Source organism: Haliotis rufescens, unplaced genomic scaffold, assembly GCF_023055435.1.
Source record: "Haliotis rufescens isolate VD_foot unplaced genomic scaffold, xgHalRufe1.0.p SCAF_41, whole genome shotgun sequence".
In the NCBI taxonomy this organism is placed as follows: Eukaryota; Metazoa; Mollusca; class Gastropoda; order Lepetellida; family Haliotidae; genus Haliotis; species Haliotis rufescens.
The window spans coordinates 1,675,165-1,695,199 of NW_025964124.1; the positions used below are offsets into that span (position 1 = coordinate 1,675,165).

Consider the following 20,035-nt stretch of genomic DNA (forward strand, 5'->3'; position numbering starts at 1 on the left):
ATTCATAACATCATACTAGTATTTGTTCATCGACATGTTGTTCATGATTCTATAGGAGATGAACATTATGTGTGTTCAGGAAAATCTACAGGCATGTTTATAGCGACCACAACATATTTAAGGGGAACCGACACAATGCAAAGCAGACACGTCGCTAACTGTGTCCAATTCATAGGTTGTGTAATGCTGTGGCCAAGGTGACAATCTAGGTTGTTGTCAAAGTACCAAATAACGGCTCAACTAAGAGGTTGTTTTGCAAAATGGTTGTCTGACTGATAATGCACAACACTACATAGACATGTACATCTTACAACATGTAATACATATACATTAGGTAAATCCTGAACGCAATATATGTAAGGTTCGGTTAGGAATTAAAATTGTGGATGAGAAAGAATATAATGAGTGTCTCAAGATGCATCCACAGACAGGACAGTTCGTGTCATCACAGCGGTGTTAGAATGAGTGATGTGTTGGGTGTGTCTTGATACATCCACAGACAGGACAGTTCGTGTCATCACAGGAGTGTTAGAATGAGTATTGGGTGTGTTCTGATCCACAGACGAGCTAGTTCATAATATCACAGTGGTGTTGGAATGAAGGCTACAACAGCGATGGCCTAAGTAAAGCTTTCACAACGTTTCCTGGTGGACATGTCTAAGAATTTTATAAAATTGTTCCATCAGTGACCAAAATGATGTCAATGAAATTCCCCTGTACCATTTTTTCAAATATGTGCAACTAGGAAGGAAAACGCCTGCAAATAATTTCCCGCGTGTGTTAATGTACAACACGTATCACACATTTTTCTAATGGTATTTATTGAAAGAACAAGTATACAACAAGCCCACACGACTAACAGCAGCATTACATAATGTGATTATAACAAGAAAGCTTTACTTAAAATCATACACACATCGATGAGCATAGAAGCACAAACAGTTCACGTTGACACCATCCTTATAACAAATGCTCAAAACATGTTTAATACTTGCGTTAACACTTCTAGTCTTCTAATACAAAATCCCGTTAGTTACAAGAAAGATCGTAGCCACCAGTTGTCATGACACAACAGCATGTGATCATGGACCATGGTTATTTCTCGCTGTCTTGTAAACAGCCCACGTTACTACTCATTCATGGAGTGAAATTGTATGTACATAAGTAATAATCACTTATTACCCTCTTTTATGGAGAAAGAAGACTTTTGGAATACACTCATGAATGCACTCATCCTTTATGAACAGGTTCACATTAAACAGTAATACATAAAACATTAATACATGAACACATTTTACATCATTCGTTGCTACCATACGGATCAAGGCAAAAGGTGTGCAGGGCTCACTTGTACCCCCGACTTCGACTCCAACATGTTTCAAAGTACAAAACATTTTCGTAGAAAATCCACTTATCGAAACCAAACTTTCACTACAGTTCTCCAATTGGTATAGAAATAAATTCTAAGTTAAAAAAAACACGAAAAATAGCTAGGATGTTTCAGAAAATCAAAATATTAAAATCAAACTTTGCACTGCACCTCTCCTATTAGTATGGAAACTTGAACCCTAACGGAAAAGAATCCATATACTATATACCCCGACAGGTGTAATGATGCGGAGACGAAAACGCATGTGACATCGGACAGGGTATCTCCATTCTTCTGAAACTGCTTTCGCTCGGTCCGATGTCTTAAGAAATTTGGCCATAATGAATAAGGTGTAAAAGCATATCATGAGAATATGTTGCAGAGAGCGTAAATAATCTAAATGGTGCATATCTATTTCATACGCATCACGAGAACATTGACTGAAGCAGAACTACAAATCATCACAAGACGTCACAACCTACAAATATTACTCTCATCAGATTAGACTATCTACTGGTTGTCAAAGTGTTGTTGATTATGACTTAAAATGCCTGACCGGTCAAACTGGTGATTTATTTTCCAACGCATAGTAGTTCTGTAGCGTTACAAACTGTTTATCTATTTACATTTGATGTACTCCAGAGTTTAGAATGTTTTGCCACAAACATCACATCCTTTCGTAATTATATGTGTTTGGTCGAAGTTTTGTTTTCACAACTGTCTTGTGGAGTTTAAAGACTGAAAAAATCTATATGTTGTTTCCTTTATCTTCTGATAATACCATGCACGTATTCGTTTTTATTTAATATTTCAAGACACCATGATGTCATAACAGAACATACGCTGGGCAGACATATATACCACAGCGGACGAACATATCTCAGCCGGCAGATGCAGCTTCCTCTCCTAGGCGTCAGGGGCATCATCATACATGCTCGACTGAAGTTTTGAATCTATTATCTTCTCCACTTGGTCAGCTGCATAGTTGAGGATTCTGTCAAGAGCTTTCAAGTGAAGCAGCTTGGTCTTGGTGTCTGTTTCTGTTTCCGTCACATAATTCTTGACGTAACTGATGGCGTATGCTGGAATGCCAGTTTGGTCTGCCATGTTCTCCACAGCTTCCTGTACTAGAGGTGAACTGTACAGGTTGGGGAGATTATCTGGATCCTTGAACTGCGGGTCACACTCATCCAGGTGAGTCAGCACCAGGTAGTAGGACAGGACTGAAACACGAAACTTTTTATCAACACAGGCGGAATTACACAAGAAAAGTCTCTATAGTATACTGTAATGACCATCACAAACAACAAAACATACTGCTGATCATGCGTTAATACTTATTCCAAAAGGAGTGACCTTGACATTTTGTCTTCAACCCTTTGACAATAATTTTATACATATATATGTAAAATGTTGATTTCTGGATCTACTACATGTACTTATCCAAAAGATTTTGCTTTCTCCTGAATGAAAACATTTATACTACTAAACGTTTGGTGAGGATCACCACTTTAAAAGCTAATGCATCAAATTGAGTGCATCTGTTAAAAGTGCGAAAGACGAAGACATGTTTAGTTGATAAAAGTCCGTTGTCATGTGCCACAAAAAGTGACAAATAATAAGTCATATCCCACGTCCAAAAAATATCATAAACAGCAGGAAAAGAATACTTGTTTTGATTAAAATATCAAAGGTGAGGTATCTAAATCTGGTATCCACCATTATCAAAATGGGAGGCCCGTGAAGATCCGGGGTAGAATAGGTCTTCAGCAACCCATACTTGCCGTAAAAGGCGACTATGCTTGTCGTAAAAGGCGACTAACGGGATCGGGTGGTCAGGGTCGCTGACTTGGTTGATGTATGTCATCGATCCCAATTGCTCGAATCGATGCTCATGATATTAATCACTGGATTGTCTGGTCCAGACTCGATTATTTACAGACCGCCGTCATATAGCTGGAATATTGCTGATTGCGGCGTTAAACAACAAACCAACCAACCAATAAAAAAATGGGAACGAATTGTTAACAGATGAATCAGATATTGCTTATAAACTTTGTGAAACTTTAGCTGGACATTCTTCTTCATCTAACTATGTTCCTCAATTCCAAAAATACCATAAACAACAGGAAAAGAATACTATTAATTTTGATGCAGATAATGGGTAAGATTATAATGAAGTATTTTCTCTTCATGAGCTTCATTCTGCCCTTGGGCAAGCTGAATTACCGACCCATTTTATTAACTAGCTGCGTTTGCAAAACCATGGAACGGCATGGTCAACAATAGGTTGACATGGTACTTGGAATTCAAAAATTTCATCATAAATCTTCAATGTGGTTTTCGTAAAAGCCGAAGTAGTGTGTATCTTCTTCGATTTAGAAAAAAGCTTATGACACTCTTTGGAAACATGGTATTTTAAAGGATTTACATGATTATGATTTGAGTGAGTGAATGAGTTAAAATTTAATGTCGCATCGGCAAAATTTCAGCCATATAGCGACGGAAGCAAGTTAATATTCGAGCATAGCAATATTATATACACAGTTTTAAAACACAGGCTTTAGGCCACCAGTCGCCAAAGCTAGGCACCTCGCTGGGGATCATGAGGCCTTACAGTACCTCGGCTACCTGCGTGATACCCTAGCAGGAGATTTTGGATTGAGAGGCCGTTTGCCTCAATTTATATCCAACTTTTTAGTGAGTGAGTAAGTTTGGTTTAAAGCTGCTTTTTTAACATTATTCCAGGTATATCATGGCGTATCAGCTTAATGTTGGAGGAAAACCCGAAGTGATGCAGGTCTCAGACGTTTACTACTTCGGTGAAACCCACGAGCACGGGTATGGTGCTGACAAACCTAGAAACATAATCGGAGCGAACCGGGATTCGAGCCCACAATCATAGGTTTCTGTCGTGCCCAAGACATGCAACTCTGCTCAGCGAATCGCGGCGCCTCAGACGACTAGGCCACCCGTGCCCCCTCTTACTTTTTAACTCGCAGACAATTCCTTGTCCGCGAGGGCTGAACCCTGTGTGATCATTATAATCAGGTTCAGTGTGTCCCACAAGGCAGTCTGTTACACTATTTAGTATTAAGATAAATAGCCTGTCTGAGGTTTTAAATGATTTTATAGATGGGTCACTTTTTGTGGATAGATTTAACATATTTTGTTGTGGTAAAAGTAGGCACTCAATTGAAAGACAATTACAGTGATGTCTTAATAAAATTTAAAATTGGTCACTGGAAAATGGCCTTAATTGTTTTAAAGCCAAGACTAATTGTATACATTTTGTCGAAAATATAAGCCACATCAAGACCCTGTACTATATTTGGATGGCACACATAACATTTCAAAGGAGGCCACATTTCTGGGACTTATTGTTTATAGCCATTTGACAGTTCAAGCCCACAACAATACCTTGAAGCTATATGCTTGAAGGCACTTGACTTGATAAAGTCGTTTCAAATACAAAGTGGGGAGGTGACCTCAGGACCCTCCTCCAACTATATAGAGCTCTTATCCGTTCAAAACTGGATTACGGCTCCATCGTTTATTGGGAAGCATGCAAAAGCAATCTAAAAATACTGGATTCTATACATCAGCAAGGACAACGGCTCTGCCTTGGATCCCTCAGGACTTCTCCCATGAACAGTTTATATGTAGATATTGATAACGTCTAGATTACCGAATGAGAGTTCCATTTTTACAGCAGAATCACAGGCAATATTAACTGCTCTCAAATATATAAATACTCAATCTAAACATAAACGGTTCATTATCTTTTCTGATTCACTTTCCTGTCTTCAGGCAATTAAGAATATATCTTGTAAACATCCAATTTTACGAAAAAAAAATAGAACTACATAATGATCTTGCTACTGGCCAGTACGACATCGTCTTTTGTTGGTTACCAAGCCATGTTGGTATCACTGGTAACACAATGGCCGATGCTGCTGCTAAAGCAGCACTCACCAAATCTGTGACATCACTTCTTATCCCATACACTGATTATAAACCTGTAATCAGATATTATATTCGTGATCTGATGCAAAAGAAGTGGGACACCCAAGTAGGTATCAATAAATTACATGAAATTAAGTCAAATATCGGTCATACCTTCTTGGGTTGTCAGTCCAGATTTGAGGAGGTCATTTTACGACAATGTCGTATTGGCCATAGCAGATACACTCACGAATATTTGTTTAAAGGTGAAGATCCTCCTTTTTGTATCCCTTGTGGTGAGAGAATCACGGTCAAGCATGTCTTGCTTGACTGTGTTGATTTTGCCATCACAAGGGATAAATATTTCAAACATCATCTCTCAATAATTCTCATTTAGTTATTGGGTTTTTAAAAGAGATAGAATTGTTTAACAAATTGTGATAATATGTATTGTATAAAATGAATGACCTTTAACAAATTGGTAGAACGAAATTATATCTTAGTTTGTTACTGGCCGTATCTTCAAAGGGGGTTGACGTAGTGTAACATTATTGTCCCCCTGAGAGGATATTGTAAGTCTATGTCATTCAAAGAATTTGTCTGGCTACTAGTGTCTTAAACGTAGAATATTTGTATTTTTACTTGTGGCTAACTTTGCAAACAATCGCCAGTTGCTGAGGGTATGATGTAAATCCTGCTAGGGTCCATGCAGGTAGCAAAGGTACTGTAAGTCCCCATGGTCCCCTGTATGGTGGTCTGCCTTCAGTTGCTGACGATCTATAGCCCGTTTTTATATTGTGTCGTCTGTTATAATCTGAATATTTTATTGTTCTAAAATAAGTTTTACAATTAGAATCTGTGATATTTTGCTAGTTGTTATACTGTCCTTCAACGACAGGTCTTAAGATATTATATAAATGCATAACTTGCTCAAGTCACGATATGGCTTAAACAATACTGATGTGACTTTTAATATTAACTCACTCACTCACTCTTCACGGGTCAGAAGCAGTGTAAATCCCCACAGTTCCTATTAATATTGTGGTGTCCTAAATTTGGTTGCTGGCGATCTACAACCCGTTCTTATATTGTGTTGTTGAATCGTAGTTTATTCTTGTATATGCTCTCAATCTAGTTTTAACTAAAATCTGTGATATTCTAGTTATTGTACTGTCCGTTGGCGACAGGTATTGTACTAGTATGAATTTCTTTGTTATCAAATGTCTGACTTTATCTCGTCACAATATGGTTGTAATATAGCGGATGTGACGTTAAATTTTAACTCACTAACTGACATTAAATAGAACAACATTCCTGACAACTAAACATTGTCCAAATAAAATGCAATGCAATGAGCTTCTACCGATCCTCAACAGAACCGACATAATACAGTTACAATTATTGTTTAACAGTAAAATACACTGACTTATAACAGCAGCAACGTATAAAAAGTAACGTTTTTGCTTTGTTTCATGCACTGGGGTTCTGGCATCAGTCTAAACTTACCACCCTTTCCTCCTAATTGTATGATGACATTAAGCTGACGTTTCAATTCTTCTCCCAGATCGATGTTATGATGGAGTACCAGAACAACACATGACACATCCCTTCGCGCCTTTTGTTGAGATTGGCCGTCTTCCACCTCCAGAGTTTTAGTTATCTTGAAACAAAGAAAAGGACATGAATCTAGATTGTGAGTAATGCTTATATACAAAAAGTGTTTACATACCTATTTGTCTACAACTTATCCATTACGATGAATGTACTATGTCGTGCTTACCAGGGCATCAAAGCGAACCTTGCCGGATGCAATAGCTTCAATATTCTCCGTTTTGAAATCACTGGATTCAAATATTCCTGGCATGTCAATAATCCAGTGATCTCCGTATCGTGCAGACTGGAACTGTAACATCAAGGCTCATAGTTTATGCTTGGTATTATAGTGGGATCCACTGGCACCTAGTATGTTTTACACTTTTAACAATGTACACGCAACAAAGAACATGATTAACGTGATAAGGTACAAACTAGTATACTATTTTTTAAGGCACACGTCGGCTGATAGGTATAGTTGGTGAGGGGTGTTTTTTTAAACAAGCATCAGTGGCGATGGACACGTGTGATACCTACATAAAATCATCAGAGAGCACAATGACGACAGAGGAGGTGTCTTAGTATTACGATGTGAACAAAACGATAATCAATAAATAATCAGTGAAGAGATATTAGGATTATTCCAGATTTGTTCCAGAGAAAGTACACACTCTGCTAGTAAGTGTGGTGCCGATATTACCAACGGCGTAGTAGTTGGAAGGTGTGTCAGTATCCTTCAGTGCTGATCTCAAGCCATTGCAGAAGGAGGACTTTCCAGCACCGGTAGGACCAAATATCAGGATCTTCGCACGTATCAGGTTCCCTCCCGGGTCTTTCAAGTGTTTAAAGAATTTCTTTTGGAGTTGTTCAAACTCCTGAAATGTATTCAGTTGAAAGCAAGACAGACACAAACATATTCCACTGACAAAAAAGGAAACAAATGATTTGAAGGAAGCTATCGTTGAGGTCTACATTTACAATACCAGTGCGTTGCATCTGGTCGCAACATCTAATCACAAGGGAATTGTAAATACACAAATCTAACAGCTCGTGCACATAGAAGCCAAAGGTTGTGCGCCTATAGGGGAACTCACAATCGATGAACCGACAAAATGGCGATTTGTTGCTGGGAAAGATAGCAGGGACATCAATACCCCAAATTGCCCAAATTACCGCTAATCTCATGGAGTCTTTCGCGTGACAGGCCTAAAAAGATGACATCTAGACAAGATCGTCTCACTGCATAAATTGCACTATGCAATGGAATCAAATCTGCTTCTGTTATCAGTACAATACAAATCTACTATGAAAAACTGTCTCCATGCAATCCGCCTGAAGGGTGTGACCCTAACAGTTCACAATAGGCGGCAAATATTGGAGTGAGTTCGGCAACACCACGGGTTGTGTGCCAATGGCTATCTGCCATGTTGTCAGACCAATCAAGGTTTTGCCTCCGATTCACGCATGGCAGAATACGTTGTTGGTGACGTAGCGGCGAGCAATATGCCATGGTCACTTTTCCTGCCCGGTATGATCGGTATGGAGGCAATGTCTAGTGTGGGGCAGTATCGTACATGAAAGGCGAACTGATTTGATTATTATTGTAAATGAACTTTCGACTGGTCAGTGGATAATTGACGACATTTTGCGTCCTGTCGTTCAGACAGAAGTACCATCAGACATTTTGACCTGCAAGATGACAAAACATGCGAGCATGACCACATTTCCTGATCAGTATCGAGGCTGTGTCATGGTGTGGGGCGGTATTGCACTAGACATACAAACTGATTTCATTATTGTAAATAGACATATGACTGGTCAGCAGCATACTGACGAAGACGCACGATGAGGGATATTCTGGGTCGGAGAATGTACTCCAGAGACAAAGTCTCTCTCTCTCTCTCTCTCTCTCTCTCTCTCTCTCTCTCTCTCTCTCTCTCTCTCTCTCTCTCTCTCTCTCTCTCTCTCTCTCTCTCTCTCTCTCTCTCTCTCTCTCTCTCTCTCTCTCTCTCTCTCTCGTACCTGTGTTGTCCACTGGCCTGCTGCCTTGTTCTTTGGTCCCCATGAAAACTGCTGAAATGTAAAAACAAGATTCTAAATAAATAGTATGTTTATGAATATGATGATATTCCACAGGTTTAAATGGAAGCCTGTGAGCCTATGCATTACATTACACAGTCAAATCGAACATATGTACAATTATGTTTTTCTCTCCCTTGTGTGTGTCCTGAACGTTTTGGAGGAGGTGTGATTGTTCATCTTGTTAAAGGCCTATGCGAACTTAGGGATACAGGCTAGGGACAAACTCCAGAATGCCGAGTACAAATGCAGACTTAAGAAAATCTGCAGTTCAGAGCTGAACGCTCGCAAAAAAAGTTAAATCCACAAATACTTATGATGTACCCATTCTTTCGTATTCTTTTGGTGTTGTTGATTGGACAACACAAGAAATTCGGGCTACTGACACCCTCACAGGCACCCCTCAATCGCTTAAATTTACCAATCATAAAGGGAGGGCGTGGTTTGATTAATAAGGAGGTTCTTCATGACAGAGTCGTATTGTGCACTATTTTTTTTTCTTATGATACTTATCTCTTGATCACTGTCATATTTGTTTTCCAAGTATGCATTAGTTTAGTTGTATATACCACACATCGCAATTACATGCACCAACCATTTCCTATCGGTTGGTGTTTTTGTTTTCACTATTCCAGCCAATATGAGAAATGTGTTTACTTGTGGGACATCTGTTTCGTGCCTATACTTATAATTTCACACTTACCATTAAGTTTTCATCTCTCCTTTTCTTTTCGTCTTTCTCGCTCTGCAGGAGTTGCCTTTCTTGTTCTGCTGTTTCTGCTCTTTCCCTCTGTTTCTCTGCGATTTTCAGCGCCTCAAGTTTTCTTACTGTTTCCCTTTCTGCTTCTTCCCTTGCTTCAACAGCAGCTTTCCTTTCCTGGTTAGCTCGCCTGGACTCTGCTCTTGCCTCCTCTTCCGCGCCTTCTAACTGTTTACATGCATTTTTGTTCACAGTAAACACTATTCCAGCTATATAATCTTCTCTGGGCAATATAAATACGTGTCTTTTTGTGTGAGCAAATTTTATTAATATTAAATTTGTTAGAAGATTTATTGTGTATTTGCAATTTTGTTTAATTCATAATTCTTCATTAATTTTAAACATCATTGTCTTTAGACCTTAAAGTTTTAGCCTAAACTGTTACTAGGACTTCACGGTATTACCGGTACACTCGAATACACTTCTCAAACAATATATATATATCTATAATTTATTACATTACATACATATATATATATATATATATATATATATATATATATATATATATATATATATATATTGTAATATGTTTTTATGTATCCCAGCATATTCGGTTACAACATTTATTAAAAGAAATATTCGTGATCGTCTGAATTGCTTGAACCCAAACCATCAAATGATGTTCCCCTTTGAAATTGATTGAGAAAACCGCAGACGTGGGCGACTGACAACATTAATAAATTTCCTTTATCATGTAGAAAATATATATATGTATCACAATATATTGCAATACAATTTCTTTGCCAATACACAGCTCTAACCGTGGCATTTTCTCTTATCTCATGAAATGCAGTTTTGACCAACATTAGCTTTTACGTTCAATATAATTTCTCTTATACACATACACACGTTATTTGTAAAGTTGTTTTGGCATCATTGTGTTATTTAAAATGTATTAAGTTCAAGTTTTTATAAACTGACAGTTTATCTGTGTACAGAATAGGTAGATAATGAGAATGAAATGTGTACGTTTTCAAATTGTCAAAACCCTAGTGGAGATTCCGGATCAAAATAGGTCCTTGGTGTTCTAGAGTTGACTAGAGTGGATCTTGTGGTCGAACTCGCAGCATAACTTAGCAAACATTCAAACACATATACATGACAGCAAACAAACATCTAAATGCAAATATACAAAACAAGTCTAAATAATAATGTTAATATAAGGTACATTGTATGATAAAATTGTAGTGTCCATAGTCAACAACTTATCCGACCATTAGATGTACGCAACATAAATAGAAAAAGAAATGAATATCAGGTTAGACCCGTGAAGATTCCGGGGTAGTATAGGTCTACAGCAACCCATACTTGCCGTAAAAGGCGACTATGCTTGTCGTAAAAGGCGACTAACGGGATCGGGTAGTCAGGCTCGCTGACTTGGTTGATGCATGTCATCGATCCCAGTTGCGTGGATCGATGCTCATGATGTCAATCACTGGATTGTCCGGTTCAGACTCGATTTTTTTACAAACCCCCGTCATATAGCTGGATTATTGCTGAGTGCGGCGTTAAACAACAAACAAACAAACAAAAATATCAGGTTAATATAAGCTAATTGTGTTTTAAAAGTACAAAAATAAGCTGAATAGCAACAGAACTCCACTAAAACAATATGAGCAACCAATTGCACAATACTTTCGCTGCCCAAATGGCATGCATTATAGATTTTAGATTATTTTTAATTGCTTCCTGTTTGCATTGTCAGTCATAACTTATTGCAACCTTCCTCAAGGGAAATACTGCTTTTTAATTTATATTATCTCTGACTACAAGGTATCTTCAGTGCACGTGTCACTTACCTTCCCCTTGGTAACTGTAAGGGAACCATATACATTATGTTAGTGATAGATTATTCGAAGCGAGTGGTAACCATGTCACATATTTATTTCATGCCAAACTGTCTGTGAAACAATAGCTGGTAGAATAAATATGTGTACATTATGAAGTCGGTGTTGAATTGAATCACTGTGAAATGTTTGTTTTTTATTTAAATGAACGATAATCTTCTACCTTCAAAATGTATCCACATAACGCACATTATCTAAGATAATATCACCTTGTATGGATATACTTCTGTTGTAGACTGCAATACAAATGCAACATGATATGATAGTTGAAGGGATCTCACTCGGTTGGTGCATGTCGTCGATCCCAATGGCATCGATTGATGCTGGTCCAGACTCGATTATTTACAGACCGCCGTCATATAGCTGGAATATTTGCTGAGCGAAATATTGCCTGATGTTCTCACGATGATTTTAGTTGACATCAAAACGAATGTATACTTACCGAGGGAGAACCAGCTCATGATTTATTGATGAGCTGAAAAAAGGGAAAATCATCACCTGGTATATATTTATATGAATGGTTATACACCATACATCACTGCCTCATAACTACATTAAATAATTTCATATTTCACTCAATGGTCAACAGGCCTATTATGGGCCTATCTAACATCAAATAGTCATAGTCAGTACCATACGACATGTTATCGCTTGATACATAGATACAAACTATCTGCTGAAACAATCAACGTGTAACGAAAGGCTTAAATCCATCCACAGATTTTTCTAACTATAAATGTTTCTAACAAAGGATGATGTGATGTGTCAAGTGATGTGTTAACTTACGTTGTAATGTGGCCTGCAAGGAATAACACGTTGTACCAGGTCTAGGAATACACATTCACTGAAACTGGATACCAGGGTCGGCGGTATAAACCGGCCTGTCAGGGTTGATTTCAAGGTAGGAGGTGCAACGCCTGACACGCCCACAAACCTGATAGCAGTGACAAGCTCAAGCGAACATACAAGTGTGTCTGTATTGCCTGACTACAACAGTTGGCATAGGTGAGTTACATATTTTAATACTGATTCTCAAAGTACAAGAATAGAATAGATTCTGATCAAAATTACTTAATCCCATAAGGAAATTAAGTTTTGTTTAGAGCTTTGATGGCATTAGTTTAGAGGGCTTTTGTATACTTAGGTGTCTCTGTGTGAGAAACTTATTTAAATGGGAGACGATAGTTTTTGTATTGCAGTACTTTACATGAGGCGCACTCACAAAGATAACATTAACTGGTAGAATAATAGTTCTGTTGTGAACAGCATGTCAAATGCGAAGTAGGAATGAATCAAGTTGTTGTATAGCAAAAGTTATTTCAGTTTGCATCATGAACGAACCTTTTACGTTCGCTTCTTTGCAGTTCATATATATATATATATATATATATATATATATATATATATTGTTCTTTCTGCTTAACGTACTGTTAATATTGTATTATAACATATAATTACTTACTTGGTGCGCAAGGAGGTATATACAGGTGTTTGCATCTATGTGGGCATGACATCAGTATTTGATTGCATAGTTATTATATGTATAATTCAATGTTCATTGTTCACTATTTATGAAAGGGCCACGTATTATACTGAAGGTAAAATAACCTCTAGTACAGAATGTCTGGGATTCCCATATTACACTCGAGGGATTCAAATAGCTTGCACATCGGTTTTTTCGATTCACACTTCAATGAACTGAACAAAATGCATAGTCAATGCTTAAATACGTGTATGTGAAGTAACTGTGATGTCAGAATGTCCTCGTTTACATGTGGCCAAGAATCGTTCAGAATACACCAATTAATCACTCATCCCAGGGTCTGCAACAGCTCCAAGCGTTTAGCTCGCTCATCCACAATAGCTGCGCCACTACCGATCGGTTACCTTGCCTGAAGGCAGAGAGTAATAGAAGAGGCTCGATTCATGAGCCGATGGATTTATGACCTCGGCCAGCGATTGGTGCGGTTCCAAGTGGCTGTATATTTAAAATTCAATGTTCATTGTGTTCATGAATTACTCCTGCATTCTAGTTGATTTGTTCCTTATTTATGAAAGGGCCACGTATTGTACTGAAGGTAAAATAATTAGCCACACCCATCACCAATACGGAATGTCTTGGAATCCCATACTACCCTTGAGGGAGTCAAATAGTTTGCACATCGGTTTTTCAAATCATACTTCAATGAACTGAAACAAAATACATAGTCAATGCTTAAATACATGTAGGTGAAGTAACTGTGATGTCAGAATGTCCTCGTTTACATGTGGCCAAAAATCGTTCAGAATACACAAATTAATCACTCATCCCGGGGTCTGCAACAGCTCCAAGCGTTTAGCTCGCTCATCCAAAATAGCTGCGTGACTACCGATCGGTTACCTTGCCTGAAGACAGAGAGTAATAGAAGAGGCTCGATTCATGAGCCAATGGATTTATGACTATTGATGACTACTTTGGAGCAGACTAGGGATGCTAGGATGTTAGATTGAAGCGACCTCGGCTGACAGGTTGCGCCCTGTTGTGAGGCGAATCGCTGAACACAGCTTACAAGCAATTGGCATTTTGCAACTCAGACGAGAAGTACTTTCCCTCCTTTCAGTCCATCAGCCCATAACATAATACATTGACGTCATCATTTAGGAAGCTGCAACGTTCATACAGCTTACTCGTTCAAAGTGAAATTTTATTCTTATATTATATAAATCACTATATTTTACATCAAAGGATGTAGTTCTGAACACAATTGTATTTAGTACGCGTGACTTCATGTTTAAACTGACACCCATACAACAGCCATCTGTTTTACAGAATGAAGTAGTTTCACGAGAGGTGATATGAACGTTAGATTGCTTACATTGTTCTTCAGAGACATATTTTGTAGTTTGTTCACAACAATCATAATCCAATAATGTCATCTTTAGAAGAGAAAGGTCTCTTACAAACTACCTCAATTAGTCTGTCACAATTACAGCACTTCGTAACAAACGTCATATAAAACTAAGACGTGCAATCATTAAAGGTGATTGTAAACATGTGTTAACTAAGGTAAAATCAATTATTGCTATGTACTGTATCTTTCTGCATGGACAGGAGTCGAGTCGATACTACAATAGTTTGGATGTGCATTTTTTGCGTCACTGGGATGTTTTGCAAAGATATATGTGAACGAGCACGCAGTCAAACTCTCTGACTTTGTAATACATTCATTAGATACAGCATCATATCATTAATTGTTTACCAGAGCTTTGCACTGGTTGAAATAGGCTTGTGAACAGTGACTCATTCTCGTGGCGAATTAATTTTTCATCTTTGAATAGTTCGTAAACAGTAAAAATCATAAAGTTTTCATTTCCACACCGATCGGTCCACTCGTTTATAAGAACCGTATTTTCGGAACTCGTAGTTACGTACATATTTTAAAGAATATGAATGAAGACTTACCGTCTCCAATTATAAAGTGACATGCTAAAACAGTTATGAGCTGATGAACTCCTTAAAAGATCTAAAGTAGTTTATATATGCAGATATGGAGAAAAAGAGTAAAATTATGAAAAAGTGTTGTTTTCACATTCTTACCTGTTAACTGAATTTTGGAAAGTGTAGTTAGATTTGAAAACGTATTCATCAGATACCTAAATGCATGTTTCTTGGAATTGCAACAGCAGTCATCATGGCAAGAACTGAACGTTTTGGAACTTGATATGTTGAAGGATGACACCTGTGGAATATTATAATGAGATCTTTCACCGACAGAAAACATTAAGCAACTTGATAAAAGTAATGTTCCCTTCGAATGTCATAGACCACAGACGAAGACATTTTTTTATGTTTTTTCGCCTAATCTGTTCTAGATATGTCACTGCAGCTTCATATTTTGCCTTGCACATCTTCTGACAAACTCAAGAAGTCTTTCCTTGACCAACTATCTCTCCATGTTGAGCTGAACAGGGAAGCCTCCTCCACTGTTTCACTGCCGCTCATTGTGATATTCCGGCCTCAAGGCAGACCGAACGATGAATTTGATGGCGTGGTTTTACCTTTCCTTGATAAAGGTAGGATTTGGTGTGGATGTAATGAGTGGAGATGCATGCAGATGTTGTTAAAGTGTTATTTTGATAACATTAACGTAATTATTATTGGAGCCCCTAATTTATCTGTTACAAGATACAACAGATTTTCATTTCAGGTGATCCCAGCTGCAAAGATGTTATTCTCTTCACTGCCCTCGCCACGACACAGCTCTATGGTCGTGGCTTCACTACAGATTGTACATCGAGATTTAAGTACATGGACAAGCTCTTTATTACGTCAGGACATCTTGATACTCAAATTAATAGATCAACATTTACAAAACTTGGAGACATCCTTGTGCAAGAATATGGCTTCAAGGTATGTACGTGTCACAAATCAACTAAGATATGAAAAATTAGAAAGAGGTTGCAGTGTGGTTTTAAATTGAAACTATCTGTGACGTTGTACCACAAGTGTATAGCAGGAGTTTATTGCTATTAATGCAAGTATTTTGTTTATTATTTTAGCAGACTTCGGGTAGTCATTCACATGGAGAACAAGACCAGGGGTCAATACATCTCGGTGGAAACCAAGGTAAACTTTTCACATGTACGCACTTTAGTATTATAAGAATGTCAAAAAGTGATGTAGAATTGTTTGGACACTGTTCCTTGTGTTATTTGATTGATATATGTATGTCTAATTTTATTATGGAAGGATGATACTTGTTGCATGGTAACTTTACTTTCTTTCAGAGGAGGTAATCAAACGTTCTGGTAGCGATCTACGCAAGCAACTAGACAAAGACCTCTCTCCTGGGGGTGATGCCAATATAGAAGTGGGCACAGGCTACTCTCTTGGAGGTGATGCCAACAGACTAGAGAACAACTCTGCTAGACGTAAGTGAACAAACCCAATAATTATGGCAGTAAGGCGATCTGGAAAAGAAACGATTGAAAAGTAACATACTTCCATATGTATATGCTGTCAGTAGTAGTTATCCTGAGACATTTCAGTTTTGATGAACTGTCAACTTTTGTATATACTATATATGCACTGTGAAACCCCATTAAACCGTCCAGAGTAACGTATTTCCGGAATATCGCAACATGGGTACAACGTATGTCATGTTGTATGCATATATATGTCCTCGGGTGTAATTATCCTGAAGGCTCAGTCTCTGAGTACAGATGTGTCACCACATCAAACCTCTCCACTGGGATATTTCAGACAGATTACGGATTATAAATAAGGAAATGGAGGGGATGACAACTGACTTGCAAAAGGAGGTGGAGAACAAGTGGAAGTTACTGGTGCAACTACCTAGGATACTTGAAGCTGTGCTTGAAGAACTGTACCAGGAACCAAAGGTAGCAGAATTCATTATGATATTATACTTTCTTCATCAACCATATATTTTAAACTGTCAGGCCTTCATATTTTAATACTTGCATCTTAATTCTGATTTATTAATCATTCATAAGTGAGTGCCAAATAAACAGCAATCCTGTGCATAATAATGCAGTAAGTAAGTTCAGAATCAATGAAATGAAAAAGAATATATCTTTGAGAAATATGTTGAAAATAAGCATGCTTTCCTAAAATGGCTTTTTGCCACTGCATGCTATGTTAAGTAAAGGTATATTAAAAACTCGCTGAGGTTATTAGATGAAATTGTCTGTGGGGATTACAGATCACTGAGAGAAGCTCATGCACGCTGGCTTACCACAGCAACTCGGTTTTATAAGCTGGAGCTATGGGGCATTGTTTCTCTGATGTGCAAAATGTCCCAAGTTATGACGTGTTTGTGGTACTGAATTCTGTTTTACATGAGTATGAATACATTTCAACAGAAGCTGTCTTTTGGCTCAATATCAAGCAGATTCCATGCACGTATAGCTAGCTAAATAGAGTTAATGTTCATGTGTCAATTAAGCATGATAAGATTGCATATGATTCTTTATCAAGGCAAATTGTGCTAGTTGAAAACCATTATAACATACAATATATAAAGATATTGTGACAGATTTTTGAGTGTTTTACGTATTTCAACATTTCTAATAGAGTTATCAGTTAACCATTGAGAAAGGAAACCAAACTTTTGTGGTGTTGAGAAGAATACTAGATCCACTGTCGTATTTTTTCAGGCTGCGGAGATACTGGAAAGATGTAAGTTTCTATCAACTTCTTTATATAACATCATTCACATTTTGTTGGCCACCTCTGCTCGGAAACGATATGGCCAGCAAGATAGAGCTACAACTGGGGCTGGATCAAGGATCACTAAATAAGATCATACAAGCAGTGCTAAAGTACCACTAACGTAAATGTGGTTTGATATTCAAATAGCATGATATAATCAATTGTTCCGTCAAATGTTATCCTTTAATGATGATATCTATTACATAAAATGTTTTTATTTCTTTCAGATATCGAACAGACATGCAATCATTGCACAAGAGATGATCAAGTCAATGCTACTGGTAGTGATGCCAACAGCAAAGGTTACAAAGGCAGTACAACTAAACATGATGCCAACAGCCGTGGGGACAAAGGTAGTGGTGTTACAACCAGTACTTCTGAAGGCGGGAAACCTCTGGTTTCTGTTGGTCACCAACTCACTCACTCCACAAGAGATGCACCACCACGAGGCGAAGAGTTACTGGTTAGTGAGAGATGGCTTCTTGAAGTAACACAACTGTATATTTAGTGACACCAAGGTCACACATGGCTGGATCCTTTTGTTGCAAGTTCCAGAGAGGCATGTGATTAACTGAGAATAGTCCCCCGAGAGTGATAAAGTTTCCATATTCTCCTTGACTTCATGTTCTGAGTGAGTGAGTTAGGTTTAACGCCGCTTTTGACAGTATTCCAGTTATATCGCGGCGTGTCAGCTTAATGTGGGAGGAAAGCCTGAAGTGATGCAGGTTATAGACTTTTACCACTTTGGTGAAATCCACGAGCACGGGTATTGTGCTGACAAACCTTGTAACATGATCGGGGTTTAACGAGATTCGAACCAACAATCATAGGTTTCAGGCGTACCCAAGGGACGCAACTCTGCATAGTGACTTATGGGGCCTTAGACCCCTTGAAAGATTATAAACAAACATGTTTCTCGGTCTGCATTTGGCATGTAATATGCACTCCTTACTGCTGTATGTGTACAGTTTCCTTTTTTTCAGGAGTCAGGACATAACATTCGCCTTCCTTCCGACACAGGATGCCACCAAACCCTCAATGACATAGGTGAGCTGTTTAGGAACAAGACCTGTCACCTTTGTTTAAACTACAGATGAATTGTGAAACACTACTAATACTGGCAGTTAGGCTCTCAGTAATCATCCAGGGTAACATATCCGCAAGAATAACGAAAAATGAGAACAAAGTAATATAACTTTATATGCATATACATATTTAAGAAAGGACCGTCTCTGAGCATTGATGCGTCCCTACATCAAACCTCTCAGTTGGGATATTTCAGATAGTTTACGGATGATACAGGAAGATTTCAACAAAATGACAGCTGATTTGCAAAAGTATGTGGAGACCAACTTGAAAGTACCACAAGGGAAACTGCTCACAATACTTGAAGCGGTGCTCAGATATCAGGAACAGGAACGAAAGGTAACAAATCACGAGAGTCATGATATCATACTTTGTCTTATCAATCATATCTTTTAAATTGTTCACGACATGTTCATGTTCGAGAGTTACGCCCCTTGTCATGTCAAGACGTGTGTTGATGCGCTCTGTCAAAAATTCACCTTAATGTCGTATTATGGCCGAAATTGACAGAATTGAAGTTGAAATAAGCGTTTGACAGAATACCAGGGACCGAAGTAAGACAAGAAATGGTGTCGATCGACGTCTATAGAGCAAGAATTGGATTTTTCAGTCAACCAAAAGGCACCCGTCAAGTAACACTTGACAAACATGGCGAGTATTCACCGACTGTCGTTGGGTCTGATATACACTTCAGAATCGTTGTATGCGCAGCTGTGTATATCTTGCATAATGGTTTAAGCTATGCTGTTTTGAACGCATGTGAAAGTGTTGATATTTATTCATATTTACCAAAAGAGCATGTTTGTGACCTTGTTTTCACCAGTGACGTCACATCATTCAAAACTGAATGGCCAGCTTGGCCATCTCAATCTTCACGTGCTCCAGTCGCTTGCCTTTTAGGTGGTAATCCACTGCCCGCTGAGGTAATAACACATAGAATCTTGTGTGCAAATGACATCGAAATGAACCCTGGACCACTTACCTTAGCAGAAGTCAAAGATACCATTTTGAAGGAAGATAAAATTTGCAAAATCTGTGTTTAGATGTGATGACTTTAGACATGATGATATATGTATACATTGATGTCGACAATGCCCCTGTTGAACAACGTGTATCGCACGATGGTACTATCAATAGAT

The 20,035-nt window shown here is 38.1% G+C and overlaps 2 protein-coding genes across 3 annotated transcripts in view; one reads left to right on the plus strand and one right to left on the minus strand.

Annotated features, from left to right (window-relative positions):
- Positions 1-802: 802 nt before the first annotated feature.
- LOC124127660 (interferon-induced protein 44-like) lies at positions 803-12,486 on the minus strand. Its single transcript, XM_048382760.1, has 9 exons — positions 12,383-12,486; positions 12,039-12,071; positions 11,549-11,562; positions 9,690-9,914; positions 8,930-8,980; positions 7,579-7,782; positions 7,095-7,217; positions 6,821-6,974; positions 803-2,592 (listed from the first exon to the last, which is right to left on the minus strand). The coding sequence occupies exons 2-9, from the start codon at positions 12,055-12,057 to the stop codon at positions 2,276-2,278; spliced, it is 1,107 nt and encodes a 368-aa protein (XP_048238717.1). The 5' UTR covers positions 12,058-12,071; positions 12,383-12,486; the 3' UTR covers positions 803-2,275.
- Positions 12,487-12,542: 56 nt separating this feature from the next.
- Positions 12,543-20,035, plus strand: part of LOC124127124 — an 89,789-nt gene continuing 82,296 nt past the window's right edge. Inside the window, exons 1-10 of one of the 2 annotated variants that reach the window (XM_048382759.1) lie at positions 12,543-12,601; positions 15,449-15,649; positions 15,784-15,986; positions 16,136-16,202; positions 16,364-16,507; positions 16,839-16,978; positions 17,756-17,777; positions 18,038-18,273; positions 18,794-18,857; positions 19,093-19,235. In XM_048382759.1, the coding sequence (XP_048238716.1) occupies positions 15,451-15,649; positions 15,784-15,986; positions 16,136-16,202; positions 16,364-16,507; positions 16,839-16,978; positions 17,756-17,777; positions 18,038-18,273; positions 18,794-18,857; positions 19,093-19,235 (1,218 nt within the window). In that variant the 5' untranslated portion in view covers positions 12,543-12,601; positions 15,449-15,450. Of the gene's footprint in view, positions 12,602-15,412; positions 15,650-15,783; positions 15,987-16,135; positions 16,203-16,363; positions 16,508-16,838; positions 16,979-17,755; positions 17,778-18,037; positions 18,274-18,793; positions 18,858-19,092; positions 19,236-20,035 lie in introns of those variants that run through there. The other variant, XM_048382758.1, reaches the window with a different exon arrangement.

Excerpts from the sequence above, each read along its gene's own strand:
- LOC124127660 (XM_048382760.1), bottom strand. Across the intron at positions 7,218-7,578 it reads GCACCACACTTACTAGCAGA|TTCCAGTCTGCACGATACGG; the intron begins GTGTGTACTTTC and ends TTGATGTTACAG. Across the intron at positions 6,975-7,094 it reads AGGTTCGCTTTGATGCCCTG|ATAACTAAAACTCTGGAGGT; the intron begins GTAAGCACGACA and ends CTTTGTTTCAAG.